Raw genomic sequence first — 16,744 nt, 5'->3', positions numbered from 1 at the left:
CTCCGAGCAGAAGCTTCCTGCAGAGAAAGACAACCACCCCCTTAATAGTAGGCCGGGACCCTTTGTTATCCAGTTTTGAAGGGCTCGCTTTTCATTTATCCAAGTTCTTTGGGTTCGAGTAGTAAAAAATTTTTCAGTTTCACACCAAAACACACAGCATGTCAGATGTGGAGGTGGATTTACAACAGCCGCCGCAGGTGCAGCCCTCAGTCCATCAGATGGTGTCTCTCAGTCAAGGGCGACGGCGACACGGCTTGAGGCGAGGCGGTGGCGGAGGAGGAGGAGGAGACGGACAGACACTGCAATCCTCTACGCAAGGAACCACATCATCAACTTCGGTCTCCAATCTACCGGCTCGTTTCTGTCCGCTCTCCGAGGGCGTTGAAGACAACTGGACCTGGAGCAAGCGTCACCGATCCAAGGAGGTGGTGCTCAGTGGACCCAATGCCCGCACCGTGCACTTTCATCCCAACTGGAGCAAGGGCACTGCCGGTGTCCAGGGCAAGCGATCGTTAAACAACGGACGCTACTACTGGGAACTGCACGTATCGCAGCGCGTCTTCGGCACCTCGATCATGTTCGGCATCGGCACCAAGTCCGCCCGCCTTCATGCCAATGCCTTTCGAAATCTGCTGGGCGAGAACGAGCATGGCTGGGGGCTGTCCCACAAGGGCGTGCTGTGGCACAAGGGCGTAGCACTGCTGTACACGAAGCGCTTCCGCGAGAATCATCCCACCCAGATCGGCATACTCTTCGACGGCATTGAGGGCACATTGACTTACTACAAGGACGGCAAGTGCCTGGGCGTGGCTTTCAGGGGATTGGATCAGGTGAGTTGTAACAAGAGGGATTACATTGATAGATATAGGAATTAATTTAAGCTTGGTAATTTCTAAAAACTTAATGGTCAGCAAAAGTCAAAGAAAAAGGGGTCTTATTAACCCAAAACCTTGTTTTATAAATATATATTTTATATATATATTATATTTATATATTTTCTTAAAATTTAATTCATAATATTTATCCCTCTTCAGATTGACGAACCCCTGTACCCCATTGTGTGCTCCACGGCCGCCAAGACGGAAATGACACTGAAGTGTACGATGCGGGAGTTTGTAAACCTTCAGGATCGCTGTCGGGCGGTGATCATGAAGCGAGTGCGCAACTCGGCACAGCTGGAGAAGCTGAAGCTGCCGACGCCCATCAGCGATTATCTTGGCGAGGTGATCGACGAGATGAAGCCGTTGCGCCAGGTAGACAACTACGATATTTTGTGTGATTTGTAAAACCTCGGCGGCGCATTCGCATCCCATCGTAGTTAAATCTCTTTAGTCTTTACGAGTGTGTGTCCTCTCCAACAGGTGAATCCACTGGAGATGTGCATACTCAATTATGATTTGTAAGCAGCCCGTGAATCTGTTTTTGTGCCATCGAACGGAGAGCTGCCATCAAAAAGACGATGATGCAATGCCTCTGGGACATGTAAATTTTTCGTAGTAATTGTAAAATGTGCTTTGTAAAGAATATATATATTAGATGGTAGTATTGTTAAGCAGGTGATGATGATAATCCAACTTTCAGTTTTGTTTCTAGCCTCTTTCTTTTTATTTGTTGAAAATTTCTAGCTAAAATGTGGGGAAAAATAGGCCAATTCGGTGCAATATTTGTGATATAAGTGGGATGTGCAGGGGAGTTCGTACTTTGGGGTATATAAAGCCGCCAAATAAGTCTAGAGCCTAAGCAAATGTATTTTTTCCATACAGACGAGTGTGAAATCTAGTCAAAAAGGTAACTCGAGCTGCTAAACTAACTTTTTGTATAATCCCAGCAGTCGGCAATCTAAGCTTAAATCTATCCTAAGACGCGGCAACGTTTCTAGTCATAAATTGTATAAACAAAAGGCATATATGTATATGTACAATATAATTAAACCCAAGAAACACTTTAGTAAAAATGATTTATTACATTATTATGATTTTGTAGATTATTTTTGGTGTCTATATATAAATTACTACACATAATGTAATTGGTATATGACAGAACATGGAGATGAATGCGCGAATAACGCTCAAAACAATTTAGCGATATGGATTTTTGCAAACTTGTCACTTTGAATTAAACATAAATAAAACATAAATTTACTTACTACTTTTGTAAAATAAATGAAATACTAAGCACAGGTTCACTATAGCAGCAGGATGGCAATCGCTTTACAGCTCATCGGACAGATGGTTAATGTTTTGCAAGTGGTCCCCGTAGTCGGTGGCCTCGCTGCCCACAAAGGTATCGTAGTTGTTAAGTATTTCGAGGTAGGAAAGCCGATCATCGTGATCCTCGTCTGTGGAGACAAACAGATGATCCACCTCATCGGTGGCAATGGCCGTATTACTGGGCACAATCCACGACAAGACCTCGTCGCCAGTGAGGACGCCATCGCCGTTGGTATCGTGATCCTTGTCGAAGCGCTCCTTCTCCGTGATAAGCCATTCCTTGCCGTGCTGCGAAGCAGATTCGCCGGCAAACTCCTGGAAGCTTATCTTGCCATCGTGATCTAAATCCTTGTCCTGCATCGTGTGCTCCAGCAGAATGGGCAGCATAACCGGATGCTCTTCGGGATTTTGGAAGAAGACGTATTCATCGAGCGTCAAACTGCCATCCTTATTCGCATCGGCGGCATTGAACATCTCCTTGTCCTGCTGGATCATCTTCTGCTCGTCCTCGTAGCTGTCAAAGTCGATAGTCTCTTTCTTGAAATCCTCATCCTCCATGGCATAGGTGTCCTGCAGGTACTCCTTCCACGTTATCTTCTCATCCTGATCCTGATCTATTTCCTCAAACCTATCGGCGGCTTCCTCTTCGGAGAGTTTTCTGTAAACGTTTTGGTGAAGTTTAGCAGGTTTTACTTGGTTTCGTTTTAGTTTGTAAGTTTTGCCAGCAGAAGCATTAACTTCGAAAAAGCTTGGGTTAAATAGCTCGGCCAACATCGATATTAATCAACAGACAACACTCACTTAAAGGACCTTAATATCCAAGCTTTCAGCTCATGCCGGTCAATAAACTCGTCCTTGTTCAGATCCATCATCTTGATCAAAATCAGCAGACGCCTCTTCGATTCCTCGGGCGAGAGAGTGTCGAATTCCTGTGCCTCCTTGGTATTGCCTGTTGGTCATAATTATATTGAAATACTTGAACATAAGCGTGAAGATGGAAATGGAACATAAAGCAGAAGCAATGCCAAACACTGACGTGTTGCTTTCAAAATGCGAATTTTATGGTTTTTAATGCGAGCACTGAGCGAAAAAAAAAGGTATGGAATGTATTATATAGAATGAAATAAGGGGAATTTAAAAGAATATATTCGGTAAATTGTTTATGTATTTTCTGGAAATAAATTTGGCCAGTTTTCTAATCCTTTTAAATTCTTTTATGTTTATTTTTAATGTTTTACTGCTTTATCCATGTGCAGACCCACAAAAATAAACCGCAGAAAGGTAAACAAATGAATTGCCTCAACATACACCGCCAAAAATCGATAAATATAACATATTATTTATGCTAAAATTTCGTTTTTCTTTGTTCTTATTTTCTGAAGGTCAAGTTAAAGTAATAAAATAGAATATTAATCCATATCCTAGTGCTAAAAACGCGTATTTACAAAAGTCCATTTACTCAAATTTAAATTTAAAAACAAAATTAAGAATCGTATAAAGATTTCCTTTTAGTATATGTAAATATATTAAATGAATATTTTATATATAATTTATAAGATAGATATCTTTGATTTTATCTTTATTTTTTTGCGCTCTGACTCACCAATAATGGCCTCGTGGTCAAACTCCACATTGTGCTCGCCATCGTCGCCATGATGATGGGCATCCCGGGGGGCATAGATGCCGTCCTTTACCCGCTCCTTGCTCAGATGCTTCTCATGCTTGTGAGTGGCCACGGCTCCAAAGGCGGGCATGGGTCCCACGGCGGCCAGGAAGGCGACGGCACACAGTGCCAGAGAGATGAGCGGCAGATTTCTAGACATTTGTTGTTTTCTGTTTTTAATTGATTATGCCGAGCGGCGTATTCCGTCCACTGTTCCCTCCGGTTTCTTTCTGTTTTCTAGTTTTTATATTGTTGGCAGCGGCGCAGCTTCTCAAGATCTCACATACACACACAAGCACTCCCGAGTGGCAGAGGAAAGGCTGGCGGGGAGCGGGCTACGGGGTCGTACACGTAATAGCCGAAAAACCCAATGAACTCGGTTCACCTTTCGCCAGGCGGCGGCTGAAATATGCAAATGTCATTCGAAAGACTCTTTTTCGAAATTTGAATACTCACCGCAGCAGACTCCGACAGCTGTTGGCTCCGCTGACTGCTCCTGCGAATCTATAAATCCACCTCTTCTTCCAAACGAGATTCCGCTCAGTGGAAGATGTGTTTAGTATTTATTTAATTTAATTTAGAAGTTTTGTCAATATTTTATTTTACACAAAAAAATTCATTTATTTACGCGTTCGGTATGACCGCCCGGCCAGCCTCTAAAAATGCCAGATTCACCCTTTGAATAATACTAAAAAAAATACCTCCAGGAAAATACCACAACCGAGCTTTACCAGCACTGGACACGGGCAGCGCATAACTTACCAACACAGTCGCGCACAGCTTGCAAATTTTTTGGAATTTCACAAATGAAAATTAACAATAAATAAACTAAACTAGTATAAACGCTGCAAGTGCACCGAGTGCCGAGAAAGAGCCGAGAGGAAACATCAAAATCAGACGTTCAGGTGAGTTATCACACCTGCCAAGGTGCACCGAAAAGTAGTGGGAACGGAACAATGAAAACATCTAGAAAAAAAGCAAAAAAGGTGATTAAATTCAAATGACATCATTTTGCGACAGCTGTGTGGCATAAACCTCGTTTGAGCCCGCGCGTTTATTTATTTAGAAATTTGATCATAATTCAACGTTCATTTTGTGTGCCCCAAACACGCAAAGGACACTTCAAATGGCTCTGTGTGTATTTTGGGTGTGCGATGTGCGCCAGTGTGTGTGTTTCCAGGCTTCCCTTTGTGTGTGTGTGTGTGTGTGTGCAGGAGTTGTTGACCGCCTCGGTTGGGTTTTATTATTATTTCGCTGGGCGCCGGGCCACAAAAATACTTGCTCATTAGTCGACCGGCCAGTAATTATAGCCCCTGACTTAAGCTTGGCATGCAACTGGTCGCGGGGGTTGCGATTAGCCGTGAGGTAGAGCGAGAAAGAGCGCTGGGGGCTCTGGGTGTCATCAATGGAAACCCATGGGACTCTGGGGGGTAGATATTTTGAGAATTAACAAAGCTAATTGCTTCCTGCATAAGTTTCTTTTCAAATTTTGTTTATTTTATTAAATATATTTTATATTATTATTAATTAATTGTAATGATATTACATTTTTAGTCAGAAGTTTGATTGTTAATGTTGATCAAGAATAAAAGTGAATAGTGAAAAGTGAAAAAATAGGATCAGAAATGACGCCTTCACTGCGCTGCAAGCTTCTGACTAAAATTACAACACCCTCCTCCTGCAAGGGTATAAATAATTATTAATTAATTAATTTTGAACCTGATTCTAAATTTCATTCCCAAAAAAATCCTCCCTTGTCCACGTCCCTGGCTCTCATATATCGCATTGATGATTATCCTGGCCGAATGCGTCACTTTGTCATTTGGGTATCTGCCACCTTATACTGTAGTAGGCTAATCCAATAAAAAGCTGCTAACCATTTCAGAGAGCTAACTACGCTGCGCGACGCCTATAAATAATAAGCACAACAGCAAAAGCAACAGAAAGAGCTACAGTCAAAGCCAAAGCCAAAAGCCATCGCCAGCTGGGAAAACCTCGAAACCAAATTCGGTTTCGGTTTCGGTTTCAGTCGTGAGCCAACCTGCCAACCAGCAGCTCCGCCAGTTCGAGAGCGGGCTTTTCCAGTATCGTTTTGCGCGTATATATCTTTTGTTTTTCACTTACTTATCTTACTTACGGTTTTCGTTGGCACGCCCGCGCTAATTAATCGTCAGATCAGCAGCAGAAATCAGGCCAAATGCCGTACATTATCATACGGGGGAACTTAGCCTCCTACAGCCACAAGTATCCATGGCGAGTGCTCGTCTCGGGATTGAAAGGTAAATGCCAACCACAACCATTCATCTATCCCAGGGTTATCTTGGCCCTCGTAGATTTGCCGTTTTGTTTTCGTTCCGCCTTTATTTTTTTGTCGTATCTTTACTATTGCGACACAATTAATTTGGAGAGCGCGCAGATACAAAGCACACACAGATACCATACATATCCAAAGCACGCTAGCTTTTTTTTAAGCGTTAGTTTTCGGTCGTTTCCACTTTGCACTACAAACAAACACTTGCTGAATGGTTAGACAGTGGCGGCGAGGAAATTCCCAGCAAGGAGACGTTTCTTTTAAGTTTTCTCAATTTTTCTTGGATTTTAGGGTGTGGGGAAATGATTTGTTTACTTTTTATTTGAGCTAAGTCATTTTTGTATGTTGTTTTTACTGATGCTTAGTTTTTTTTGACCTTCACTGTACGAAGCTTGAGCTTCTTCTCATAAATTTAACACTGTTAAACATTTTTTGAATGGATAGACAGTAGAGGTCGAACACAATGGGCATGCATAGCTTGCATGTTTAAATATATGAATCGAATTTTAAGATTAACATCTACACTTAATATTAATAAGAAATCAACATTAAAATACTGAAAATGAAAGCTAATTATAATTATAAAAATCTTAAAAACAGGATTATATTGATTTTACAAATAATTCCAGAAATTCGTCAAACTGTTATTGTTTAAATTGGTTTATAAATCTTTAAAAATCCATAAATATATATACAAAAGAACGTATAATATAGCCTGAAATAAATATATTAATTGGATTAAGGATTTCGAAAAATAAAACCCTTTATTTTTTGTTCACTTAAAAACCTTAAAAACATGACTATATTGAATTTACTTTTACTTTTATTGTTCAAACTGGTTTATCCATCTTTAAAAATTTATAAATACCAAAAATAAAATATCCTTAATTAAATAAAATCATTTTAACCCCTTGCAACCCTGTAGAAATATATGTATAAATATTCATTTTCGACTCTCTAAAAAAACTTACATAAATCAATATACAATTTACCTAATAATTGCTCCAGAGCAGTGGCTTCATTTCACATATAAAGCTTACACCTCGCAATATTTTTAGCACTTTATCTGAGTCTATATTTCAACAGCTGACCCTTAATTGCATGCCATTTGCCCCACACTTTTTCCGACCGCCACTGTGGCGAAGCTCAACTCCCACAGACGAGGCCGTCGTCGTCAGTTTCGTTTTGTTTTTCGCTGCGTGCAGTTCAGTTTCACATCACAGACCGGGTCTGAAGTACGTACACCGCACATATTTGTACCATATACTATATATATTTACTCGATTTGGATGCATCTCCTATTTATGGTACTTTTTACATGTTCTGAGCACAGAGAAGTCATTGCACTTTGCTTGTGAGAGAAAGAAAATCCAATTTTTTTCTGTTTGGTTTTTTATTATGAAACACAGCAAGCAGTCAATATGTTTTTGGCTTTTTGCTTAATTAGCACACTCACATTGACAAGACAATGGCATTGGGGCTGACTGCCCTGACGTCATCCAAGCCATGTTATCTTTTGTTTACGCTCAGTTTAAACATTTACCCACCGGAGACCATAAACGAAAAGGAAAGCCATTTCCCAGAAAGAGAAGTAATACCCAGCCTGATAACCAATGCCTGTCTCCACCCCGTAATGTACTTTCAGCTGACGACATCGAGCAGTTGAACAAGTTCTCTTGCGGCGGCTACAGTGACGAGTCCACCATCGTCTACCTAGTGCATCCCTGTCGCATTCTTTCGGCGCTGGAAGTGAGTAACTTTTATATTTCAAAGAATTATATGTTATCTAATCTGGCTAGACATTCCTGAGCAGGTATTTTCAGTAGCTTTTATTTTGTGTTATCTTTTGTAGGATAGAAAATCTTTATTTATGATCGATTGGGTATTTTTTTGGGGTTATTTCTTTTGTTACTGTTTAAATACTCCGGAATTAAGACTATCTATGTTTTCTTTATCTTTAAAATTAGGAAATAAAATTTGTACCTGTCTCTAAATTTTGTAAATATCTAATTTAAATTGTTCTTAAAAAATGCTTAACTAAGAACACTCTACCAAAAGCAAAAACGAATGGAAAACTCTTACCTTAAATGAGATATATGCCTATCTATTATGACTACAACTAAGTTTTTGCTACTAGTCTCTATTTAAACACTGTTTTAAATGTCCTTGTTGTTCTTTAAGGGGTTATCCGGGTTTTGAAATTTCAAAAAATGCATTTATTTCAAACTTTTTTATATAATAGTACAAAGTGTCAGGAATGTTGTCCGAAAATTTCAAGTCGATCGAAGCAAAACTGTAGGAATGCGAGAAATTTAAAGCCCAGCGCGTCGTATGAGTCACAACTGGCAATTAAAACTTTAAACGCGTTTTTCTCGAAATAACTTTCTTGAAGTCGGTAGTCAAGATTTCTCGAAAACTACTGGACCGATCGACTTCAGATTTTCCACACTTCTTCTAGACATGTTTTTCTTGTCTCTGAACGAAGAATTTTTTATATCTTCAATTAGAACCGATTTTATAACCCCAAATATGGCCAAAATTGACGTAAAAAGTGTAATTTTTCATGAAAAACGCTCCCAAAAATTCAATTTTTAATTTTTAAAAAAATCCTTCGTTCAGAGACAAGCCAGACGCATAAGCTAACAGAAAAATTTTGGTTTTTTGATTTCAAATAAAAATTGACGGAGAAATCCTGCCTACCGCAAGGACATAATTTTTTTAGGGTTAAGTTCAACCCTCCCTCAACGGCTCACTTGTGAATATTTCTTGTTCAAAATTTTACAGAATTTAGTTCTAACCTTATGTATTAATGTAGAATAAATGAAATTTGCAAAATTGTCATAGGATCTTTTAAAAAAATTCTGGAAAATAGGCCTTTTTTTGTGGTTCTAAACCCGGATAACCCCTTAAATTAAACCCCACCCAAAGCTAATCAACTAATGGCTTAGCTGTTCCAGCAATTGCTGACATTTACCCTAAAAATGACTCATGAATTTTTCTCTTGTTTTTCTCTTTGCAGATTTTGGGTTTTCGCGTGGTGGCCAGCTCATCGACGGCAGTGAAGCAGGACTACAACGAGTACATGTGGACGATGCGCAAGGAGTTCGATGAGCCAGAACCCTTGGAGACCGAGTCTGTGGTACGCGAGAATCTGTCCAATATTGGCCGCGAGGCAGCCAGCTTAGGCAACTATCACAAGGTGGATTTGCCAGAATAAGAGCCAACTTTAAAAGCCAGAAAAAAAGAAGCAAACAACCAACGAACTCTACTCCTAATTGTATAATTTTGTGTATGTGCTAGTGACTGTGTGTGCGTGTGAGTGTATGAAAAACTATAGCAACCTAGGGAATACTGTTCCAAAACATATATATATATACTCTGAACGTAGGAGGGGCTACCAAGTGAGTCCCAGAAGACAAACGAACTATGAGTGAGGGCGTGACCGGGCTGAAGGAGTCTCTGAATCTCAACAGCGATCTACCGCCGGCCGTGTCCACGTCATCGACTGGTTCCCTGAACGCTGCCACCGCTGCTGCTGCTGCCGCCTCTGCCGCTGCCACTTGTCAGGCCAATGTGGTGACCATTCCAGTGCCCATACTGCAGTCGGAGGGTAACTTTGCCTACATCACCGTCAAGGGATCCCTTCACGATTACACCTGTACCGTTTTTGGACTAAACCAGGCCGAAGTTCAGGCTCTATCAAAGCGCTTCGAGAGCGGCGTCAAGGCGTGCGTGAATGGTATTATGGTGGCAGTGTCGCCGATGGTTATGCTAAACACTTTGGCCCAGTTGAGCTATAAGGTTGTCTGCAGTTGTGGCGAGGCCGAGATCTGTTGGACTATGCAGCGTGAGGTGTAAATCGTATATGTTGCGATCACACTGTCACTTGAAAACTTGAAACGAAAGAACAACAAGGCTAGGCGAGGCAAGGAATTCGGCAAAACCCAACAAACAAACTCGAAATTATCAGCAGGCGAAAATGGATCAGCACAGCGCGGACAATTGCAAGTGCCACAAGCAGACGCAGCCTGCACAGCAGACGCTCAGCGACATGGACTTTGATCGGGGCATCTGGAATGCAGGTGAGCAAAACTATTTCTAACTAGTTTTCTGGCTTTATAATGGGGACAAGCCCCTTCACGACCTGTTAATTGCGAATTGAGAAGTGTAATTAATTTAGAAATAATACTTACAGCCATCTACAACGAAGTGGAGCGTGTGAGGGATTTCATCAAGAAGGGCCAGTCCATGGCCCGTGATGAGTGCGATTATACGGCTTTGCACTACGCCTCCCGCAATGGCAATGAGCAGATCTGCAAGCTCTTGCTAGACGAGGGCAAGGTGGATGTGAATGCAGTGACCAAGGCAGGAGCCACCTCCCTGCATAGAGCAGCCATGATGGGTAGGTTTCAAAAATCACATAAATTTTGTATAAATACTTATACCCCCTTTTGCAGGCCACTTGGAGATTGTAAAGCTTCTCTCAGAACACAAGGCTAATCTTCTGCTCCAGGATGAGTGCGGGCAGACGGCCCTGCATCGGGCTGCCTCGCGCGGCCAGCTGGAGGTGTGCCGCTACCTGCTGCAGAAGGAACCAACCCTGAAGCTGGTCAAGGACAAAAAGGATAAAATTGCATTTGAATACATCATGGAGAACGCCAATGATGACTTTAAGCTACTGCTCAAGTCCTAGAAGGAGCAGCAGCAGCAGCATCAGCAGCATTAATGTATTTTCTGTAGTTTAAGCACTAAAAGTTACATTTTCTTTTTAAAACCTCTATATATTGTTTATTTTCCTTATATAAAATTGCACTCGATATATCGTTGTAAAAGTGTAGTTTACAAATTGCAAATACTTTTCCAGTTGTGTGTTTGAGAAATCGATTGTATATGGAAAGTAATCTTAATATTGGCATAGTCAAAGATAACCTAGTATGAATATAACCTAAATAGACTATATATACATGCCTAATAAACATGAAACATGTGCAAGTAATTTAGACTAGAAAAGAAGGTTAAAGAGACAGACGCTTTCGAGGGAAAGCTGTGCAGAAATCCCTGTTCTTAAAGTCGTAATACATATTCAAATAAGTTAATATCACATCAGAGAGTCGTGTTGAAATGTTGCAGAATTAAGGAAATTTATATTAAACACCAACACAGCCTCCCTCCTTTCCCTCACAACACACACACACTCATCGTCAAGATATAAAACTATATGCTACATATATAAAACCTATATTATCTGAATAAATTCCTGAAAAACGCACTCAATCCCATGACTCAAAGCTTCTGACACCGGGTATCGGATGCGGTTCTACGGTCGTCACCTTTGGCAACTCGGTAAAGTCGCTGAGGTAGAGCTTCAATGTGGCGGGTATGGCGAACTCATCTATAATCCTGCCCAGCGAGGAACGCTCCTGGGTGGCCAGATACTTCTCTTGCACGTCCAGCCTTGTTCGGAGGGATTTCAGAAGATGCTTTCGTATCACCAGACGACTGAGAGATTGCAGGCTGCGCGGCTGGGTGCCAAACAGGGTCATCTGACGCTCAAAAGCAAGGCGAGCTGGTGACCAATCCTTGGGCAAAGCTCGCTGCTTGTGCGGAAACTGAAAGCCAGCGTTGCCTGAGGAATAATAATAATACATTTAGCAAGTGGTATCTACTTTTTCCCTGAACCCCCAACTTACACAACAATCTCGCAAAGGCCAAAGTCCTGGCCGAGCAGTTGGCTCGCAGCTCGTTGACCACATGTTCACGGCAAATCTGAGCTAGATTGCAGCCCTCATGGATGAGAAACTCGGCGAGTTCCAGGTGAAACAAGTTAATGGTCCTGGACAACGGAGTCTGGCAGTAGATTAGCCCACAAACAATTGTGGGTGTACAGGTGCCATATAAATCCTCGCGGGCACTCGCCAGCTTGGCCAGCAAGACTCGCAGGATGCCCTTGAACTTCTCAACCAGAACTATTTGCTGCACGGCAAACAAAACCAATCCTACGTCCTGGGCATCTGTGTAGAGACCCAATCGGCGATGTTCCTCAGCTGTGTCCAGCAGGTACTCCAACATTTTTGGGCACTGGCGGTGGATGGCCACCATAATGGGAGTGTGGTTGTCTTCGTTCCGCACCGACAAACTCTCGCCATATTGCAGGAGAAGCTCCACCAACATCCTGTCGCTGTTCTCAACCGCAATATGCAGGAGATGCTGCGATGCCAGTCGGCGAGCTCCATGCTCAAGCAGCAACTTGGCCAACTGGCCATGGCGACCTCGGACTGCGTACAGCAGAGCGGTGTTATTATGCTTATCCTGGAGATTGATGCGGGCTCCCTTCTCCACTAACTCCTCGGCCAGATCCACCATACTGCAGGCAATTGCCGTCATCAGGGGGGTCTCGCCTATGTCGTCCGTATCATTGATATTGATATTCGTCTGGAGTAACAGGCGTGCGGATTCCCTGGACTTGCTCTCGATGGCCAAATGAAGCGCGGTCCTGCCATCACTCAGCGTCTTGGCATTTACCAAGGCTCCGTGCTTGATCAGCAGCTTGGTGACCCCGGCAAAGCCCGCACCAGTATGAAGCGGAGCATAGCCCTCGCTGTTAACCACGTTAATGGGGGCATTGTGTTCCAGGAGGATGCGGACACACTCCTCATGGCCCCAGGAGGCGGCATAGTGCAAGGGGGTGGCCAAGTCGGCATCGTAGAGGTGCGGATCCTGTTCCCGGCAGGACACGCAGCACTGAGATAGAAATTCTCCGGTGTTTTCAAAGGTCTTGGCATAATACTGATATAGCTGGCTATCCTCGGATCCACCGCTGACTCCATTCTCCGAACAGTTCTCGAACTCATCCACCCACTCCAGTTTCTCCATACCTTCGGGCGTTTGCTCGATCTCCAGACTATCCGTGTGGGCTGAAAATATTTTTTTTAAATCAGCAAGAATTCCAAATAGTTTTCTCTAAAGTTTTTATTGAAATAAATGTTTGAGTACTTTTTGTATGGCAACCTGTTCTATTCTATAAACCTCACAGCCTACTGACGTTGCTCTGGACAACCGATTCAAGCTCTCCCCCAATGTTATCAGTGGGCAACCAACACCTAGATAACCGGTTTCCAGGTCTCGGTCACTCACTCTTCTACCTCGCTCTCTGCCTGCTTGGCTTGCATTTCGTTGGGCAGCCGAAAAATCATAGGTGTGTTTGGGTACGGGTTTGGATGTGGGGCAATGGCTACACTTGGAAAAAATCTTGATGAGGGTCGAAAATCACCGAATTTTATATTAAATAATTTATTAGATAGAAATTATTTAATTTAGTTTGCAGATTTATTAATTTTTTTTAGCACAGAAAAGCTTTCCAAATTGAATTTGATATTTTTTCTTTGCTTAGTTATGAAATTTTTAAACTTTAATTGTTCAAAAAAAATTTTATATGAAGTATTTAGATATTTCCGTTTTTTTAAGTTATTATGCTTTTATTTAGTGAAGTAGTCATTTCCGACCCTATACACACCATATATATTCTTGATCAGCATTAACAGGCGCGTCTTTCTAGCCATGTCCGGAAGAAACATTTAAAAAAAATTTGAAAAGGGGTTACATCATTCAAATTCTGAAAAATTGAAAAAAATTTTGATTTCTTAAAATTTAAAATCTAGTATACAGTTTTGTTAGGCTCGGAAAAACTAGCATGGAAATGCTTTCCGATTTGAATTTTATGTATTTTTCACTAAGTTATGGCTGATTTTTGGTTGTATGCCAAAGTGTTTTTGAGAGAAGTTTCCACACACAAAAGAATCGTTTCTTTTCAGAGAAGAAGATACGTAGTTATTCATCTTACAGTTTGCTTTTACAGATCCAACCAAACTATTTAGTTCTGTATTAAAATATGTATCTATTATGTAGCCGAACCTTATTCTTCATTTATTTCACCGGAAATGGTTAGTTAAAATTGTATTACATTTAACTTCAATGAACGAAAATGATGTTACATTTTCTAACTGCCACCGGGAAAACTCACATTGATGGAAGACATCTAGTTCTGGTTCCTCGCACGACTGAACCAGAAGCTCCAGCAACTCCGCGTCCCCCAGGATAGCGGCTGTGCCCACAGCTGTGCGTCCGCAACTGGGCGATACATACGAGGCCTGAGCACCTTGCATGATGCAGCCAAGTGCCTGCTCGAAGTCGCCACCTTTCACCGCAGTCAGCAGGCGTTCGTTAAGGTCGTAGGACAGCATTTTGCCATTTGCGGTTAGTAATTTGTTTCTAAACTAATTTAAAACGCGAAGCGAAAAACAACAAACCAAAGAATACAAGCTGCTGCCTCTGCCGTGTGTGGGGAAAATGCGATGGCGATGCCGTCAGCAGGAGAGCGACCGAAAAACTGAAACCAAACAATGGATCTGCGCACGAGCAAGGCCGGTGGATTCGATTTTAAGCTTGGAAAAACCACCCCCCCCCCCAGGCCAGAGGCGAGGGCAGGAAAATTATTCAGGGGGAGGATTGCATTTTAGGTCGTAAGCTTATTTAATACAATAAAATGTATTATCATCCCCTTGGACGTTTTCGCAATGGAAAATTAAAATCAATATTACAGTTTGGGATATTTGCAAAAAGAATTTCCTAGTTAGAGCAGGGTTGGACACCGATTGTCTTGCTGGGAACCTGTCAAAGTCATGCTTGTTTTGCATATTGCTTTTGTTATCCTTGCTGAGCGATAATTGTTGCCGGCAGTGTAGAGGTTTGATCTTTATAGTGCCAAGTGTGCAGGGCTCCTTTAGAAAAACTCATAAACTTACTTGAAATATGTATACATCCATGGTTTAGAAACTTCACCCCAAAATCGACAGATAACACTCGGTTTGTAATTCGCCTCCAGTCACATCCAATGGGGTACAGTTTTATTTTTATCATCAGAATGCACAGGAATATCGCGGTGTTTGTTTCTCAATTACGATGTGGCCTCAGTTTAAAAAAACATATAACGTATAAGCTAATCTACTTAATTTCCTTGGCTTCCTTAGCGTTTTGCAGCGATTCGGTGATGAAGAGTTTGGCCAGCGACTGAGAGCAGAATTGGGCAATGTGCTGGGCGTGGGTGTTGATCTGGCCAGAGGTAATTGCGGCCGCCAGACGGATGGGCACGGGCATTGGGCGGAACTGCTTGATAACCTCCTCCTCGGGCACCGTTGGCTCACCCTTCGACGTCCGCACAGCATTCTCGGCGGCCAGCTTAGCCAGGGCACGGTGTTTCTCCTGGAAAATCAAACAAAACCATTAAAATCTAATAAAATAAAACAAAAATTACATTTCTTACCGTATCCTGCTTGAAGACCACCTGCTGGTACTTGTTGTAGCGCACCGCCTCCTGATACAGCTCGTCGACACGCTCAATCAGGCTGCGCATCTGGTTCTCCAGCACCGAGGCCGTGCCCAGATCCAGGAAGTTGTGGCCCTTATCCTCGGGAAGCAGCTCGTTCAGCTCGCTCATCATGATGTTGGTAAGCGGAGAGTTCTTGATGACAATGGGAATCTCGGCGAACAGGCTCTCGTAGCCCACCTTCAAGGTGCGGAATGCCTCGGGCGAGAAGTCACCGTCCTTGTACATCTGGATGGCCTGCGGCGTGAGGCGGTAGGCCTTCAGGCAGAGGAAGCCGCGCGACGACTTCTGCGTGTCGTAGACCACCACAACGGACTCCTCAATGCTGGTCTGGTAGTGGTATTGCGACTCCAACAGAGCCAGCGACAGGCTGTTGCCCACATCGGAGCTCTGGTACCAGCCCACATGAAGATGATCCACGTTGACGCGACGGAGGCGACGCATCACCGTCAGCTGGTACATTTCCTCATCCATGCTCTCATCGCCGGTCTTGGGGAACGGGAAGCAGTTGGTGATTTCCAGGCACTTGTCCACCACCAGGCCGAGCAGGGCGCCCTGGGCGAGGTCCATGTTGCTCGACTCCTCATGGCAGTGCTTCACCATTTTCATCACGGCCTGCGGAAGGGAATTTTCATATAAATATTATTACATTTGTCATTACGCGTGCATGGGCGTAGGCAGTGGCATTTCGCCGGGGTTTTTGCCCATGCCCCTCACACACACAGTCACACCTCGAGACAGCGCGTGGCACCAACTTTTGGGCCGGTTTGCCCGCTGTTCCCGGCCAGATCTGACTGTTCCTGGAGTACTCACCAGGCCATCGCACTGGACGTAGTTTATGGTGTTGTCTGAATCCTCAGTGCGAGCGTGTCGGCCAGCGCGGTTTGCCATTTTTACGGATGAAAATATTTCCTGTTTGGCGATTTTGTCAGAAAGAGTGCTGCCAGATGGAAACTTGGCTTTCCACCTAAAAAATCTCAAAATTTTCACTTTTGCGGCTTCTGGGCACACTAAAACGCCAGCCTAGTTTTGCGCATGATACAATTTTATAAGGTAGTCCTGTCGTAAAAAAAGACCTCAGTTCGGCCTATCACAATATAAGGGAGATGGATATAGCTTGTCGGTGTGACAATAAAAATGAGTGTCAATGAAAAAGCACGAGTTGTCAAAACAAGCCC

General features: G+C 42.9%; 7 protein-coding genes across 8 annotated transcripts; 4 read left to right on the top strand and 3 right to left on the bottom strand.

Annotated features, from left to right (window-relative positions):
• The first annotated feature begins 81 nt into the window (after positions 1-81).
• SP555 (SPRY domain-containing SOCS box protein SP555) lies at positions 82-1,569 on the top strand. The gene is made up of 3 exons (XM_017183087.3): positions 82-830; positions 1,035-1,253; positions 1,362-1,569. Exons 1-3 carry the CDS (start codon positions 159-161, stop codon positions 1,401-1,403), a joined length of 933 nt encoding a protein of 310 aa, XP_017038576.1. The 5' UTR covers positions 82-158; the 3' UTR covers positions 1,404-1,569.
• Positions 1,570-1,940: 371 nt separating this feature from the next.
• On the bottom strand, positions 1,941-4,534 carry LOC108086219 (reticulocalbin-2). The gene is made up of 4 exons (XM_017183085.3): positions 4,330-4,534; positions 3,814-4,275; positions 3,012-3,159; positions 1,941-2,868 (listed from the first exon to the last, which is right to left on the bottom strand). Exons 2-4 carry the CDS (start codon positions 4,031-4,033, stop codon positions 2,211-2,213), a joined length of 1,026 nt encoding a protein of 341 aa, XP_017038574.1. The 5' UTR covers positions 4,034-4,275; positions 4,330-4,534; the 3' UTR covers positions 1,941-2,210.
• A 1,480-nt stretch (positions 4,535-6,014) lies between these two features.
• Positions 6,015-9,401, top strand: LOC108086226 (uncharacterized). Its single transcript, XM_017183094.3, has 3 exons — positions 6,015-6,152; positions 7,830-7,933; positions 9,204-9,401. The coding sequence occupies exons 1-3, from the start codon at positions 6,071-6,073 to the stop codon at positions 9,399-9,401; spliced, it is 384 nt and encodes a 127-aa protein (XP_017038583.1). The 5' UTR covers positions 6,015-6,070.
• A 209-nt stretch (positions 9,402-9,610) lies between these two features.
• On the top strand, positions 9,611-10,042 carry LOC108086225 (uncharacterized). Its single transcript, XM_017183090.3, has one exon. It carries the CDS (start codon positions 9,611-9,613, stop codon positions 10,040-10,042), a length of 432 nt encoding a protein of 143 aa, XP_017038579.1.
• An 88-nt stretch (positions 10,043-10,130) lies between these two features.
• On the top strand, positions 10,131-11,458 carry LOC108086224 (ankyrin repeat domain-containing protein 39). The gene is made up of 3 exons (XM_017183089.3): positions 10,131-10,266; positions 10,380-10,586; positions 10,642-11,458. Exons 1-3 carry the CDS (start codon positions 10,164-10,166, stop codon positions 10,875-10,877), a joined length of 546 nt encoding a protein of 181 aa, XP_017038578.1. The 5' UTR covers positions 10,131-10,163; the 3' UTR covers positions 10,878-11,458.
• On the bottom strand, positions 11,407-14,458 carry LOC108086217 (serine/threonine-protein phosphatase 6 regulatory ankyrin repeat subunit B). 2 transcript variants are annotated; one of them, XM_017183080.3, is made up of 3 exons: positions 14,205-14,458; positions 11,875-13,098; positions 11,407-11,810 (listed from the first exon to the last, which is right to left on the bottom strand). In XM_017183080.3, exons 1-3 carry the CDS (start codon positions 14,422-14,424, stop codon positions 11,455-11,457), a joined length of 1,800 nt encoding a protein of 599 aa, XP_017038569.1. In that variant the 5' UTR covers positions 14,425-14,458; the 3' UTR covers positions 11,407-11,454. The 2 variants fall into 2 exon arrangements, with proteins under 2 accessions (XP_017038569.1, XP_017038571.1); XM_017183082.3 differs by lacking the exon at positions 14,205-14,458 and adding an exon at positions 13,178-13,228.
• Positions 14,459-15,047: 589 nt separating this feature from the next.
• Positions 15,048-16,539, bottom strand: eIF3h (eukaryotic translation initiation factor 3 subunit h). The gene is made up of 3 exons (XM_017183086.2): positions 16,380-16,539; positions 15,504-16,181; positions 15,048-15,442 (listed from the first exon to the last, which is right to left on the bottom strand). The coding sequence occupies exons 1-3, from the start codon at positions 16,455-16,457 to the stop codon at positions 15,185-15,187; spliced, it is 1,014 nt and encodes a 337-aa protein (XP_017038575.1). The 5' UTR covers positions 16,458-16,539; the 3' UTR covers positions 15,048-15,184.
• Between the last annotated feature and the right edge of the window lie 205 nt (positions 16,540-16,744).

The sequence above is a fragment of the Drosophila kikkawai genome, chromosome 2L, assembly GCF_030179895.1.
Source record: "Drosophila kikkawai strain 14028-0561.14 chromosome 2L, DkikHiC1v2, whole genome shotgun sequence".
Classification (NCBI taxonomy): domain Eukaryota; kingdom Metazoa; phylum Arthropoda; class Insecta; order Diptera; family Drosophilidae; genus Drosophila; species Drosophila kikkawai.
The sequence above is the reverse complement of the archived record's forward strand: the minus strand, read 5'-3'. Positions and strand labels throughout refer to the sequence as shown.

Bases quoted from the DNA above. Each gene is read 5' to 3' on its own strand.
- SP555 (XM_017183087.3), top strand. From the start codon at position 159: ATGTCAGATGTGGAGGTGGATTTACAACAGCCGCCGCAGGTGCAGCCC. The intron at 831-1,034 runs GTGAGTTGTAAC...ATCCCTCTTCAG, and splicing joins CTTTCAGGGGATTGGATCAG to ATTGACGAACCCCTGTACCC. The intron at 1,254-1,361 runs GTAGACAACTAC...CCTCTCCAACAG, and splicing joins AGATGAAGCCGTTGCGCCAG to GTGAATCCACTGGAGATGTG.
- LOC108086226 (XM_017183094.3), top strand. From the start codon at position 6,071: ATGCCGTACATTATCATACGGGGGAACTTAGCCTCCTACAGCCACAAG. The intron at 6,153-7,829 runs GTAAATGCCAAC...ATGTACTTTCAG, and splicing joins GCTCGTCTCGGGATTGAAAG to CTGACGACATCGAGCAGTTG. The intron at 7,934-9,203 runs GTGAGTAACTTT...TTCTCTTTGCAG, and splicing joins GCATTCTTTCGGCGCTGGAA to ATTTTGGGTTTTCGCGTGGT.
- eIF3h (XM_017183086.2), bottom strand. From the start codon at position 16,457: ATGGCAAACCGCGCTGGCCGACACGCTCGCACTGAGGATTCAGACAAC. The intron at 16,182-16,379 runs GTGAGTACTCCA...TCCCTTCCGCAG, and splicing joins ACGTCCAGTGCGATGGCCTG to GCCGTGATGAAAATGGTGAA. The intron at 15,443-15,503 runs GTAAGAAATGTA...TTGATTTTCCAG, and splicing joins TGGTCTTCAAGCAGGATACG to GAGAAACACCGTGCCCTGGC.
- LOC108086217 (XM_017183080.3), bottom strand. From the start codon at position 14,424: ATGCTGTCCTACGACCTTAACGAACGCCTGCTGACTGCGGTGAAAGGT. The intron at 13,099-14,204 runs GTGAGTTTTCCC...AAATATTTTCAG, and splicing joins ACTAGATGTCTTCCATCAAT to CCCACACGGATAGTCTGGAG. The intron at 11,811-11,874 runs GTAAGTTGGGGG...ATTATTCCTCAG, and splicing joins GGCCTTTGCGAGATTGTTGT to GCAACGCTGGCTTTCAGTTT.
- LOC108086224 (XM_017183089.3), top strand. From the start codon at position 10,164: ATGGATCAGCACAGCGCGGACAATTGCAAGTGCCACAAGCAGACGCAG. The intron at 10,267-10,379 runs GTGAGCAAAACT...TAATACTTACAG, and splicing joins TCGGGGCATCTGGAATGCAG to CCATCTACAACGAAGTGGAG. The intron at 10,587-10,641 runs GTAGGTTTCAAA...CCCCTTTTGCAG, and splicing joins GCATAGAGCAGCCATGATGG to GCCACTTGGAGATTGTAAAG.
- LOC108086219 (XM_017183085.3), bottom strand. From the start codon at position 4,033: ATGTCTAGAAATCTGCCGCTCATCTCTCTGGCACTGTGTGCCGTCGCC. The intron at 3,160-3,813 runs GTGAGTCAGAGC...TATGACCAACAG, and splicing joins TGACCACGAGGCCATTATTG to GCAATACCAAGGAGGCACAG. The intron at 2,869-3,011 runs GTGAGTGTTGTC...AAACGTTTACAG, and splicing joins TGGATATTAAGGTCCTTTAA to AAAACTCTCCGAAGAGGAAG.
- LOC108086225 (XM_017183090.3), top strand. From the start codon at position 9,611: ATGAGTGAGGGCGTGACCGGGCTGAAGGAGTCTCTGAATCTCAACAGC.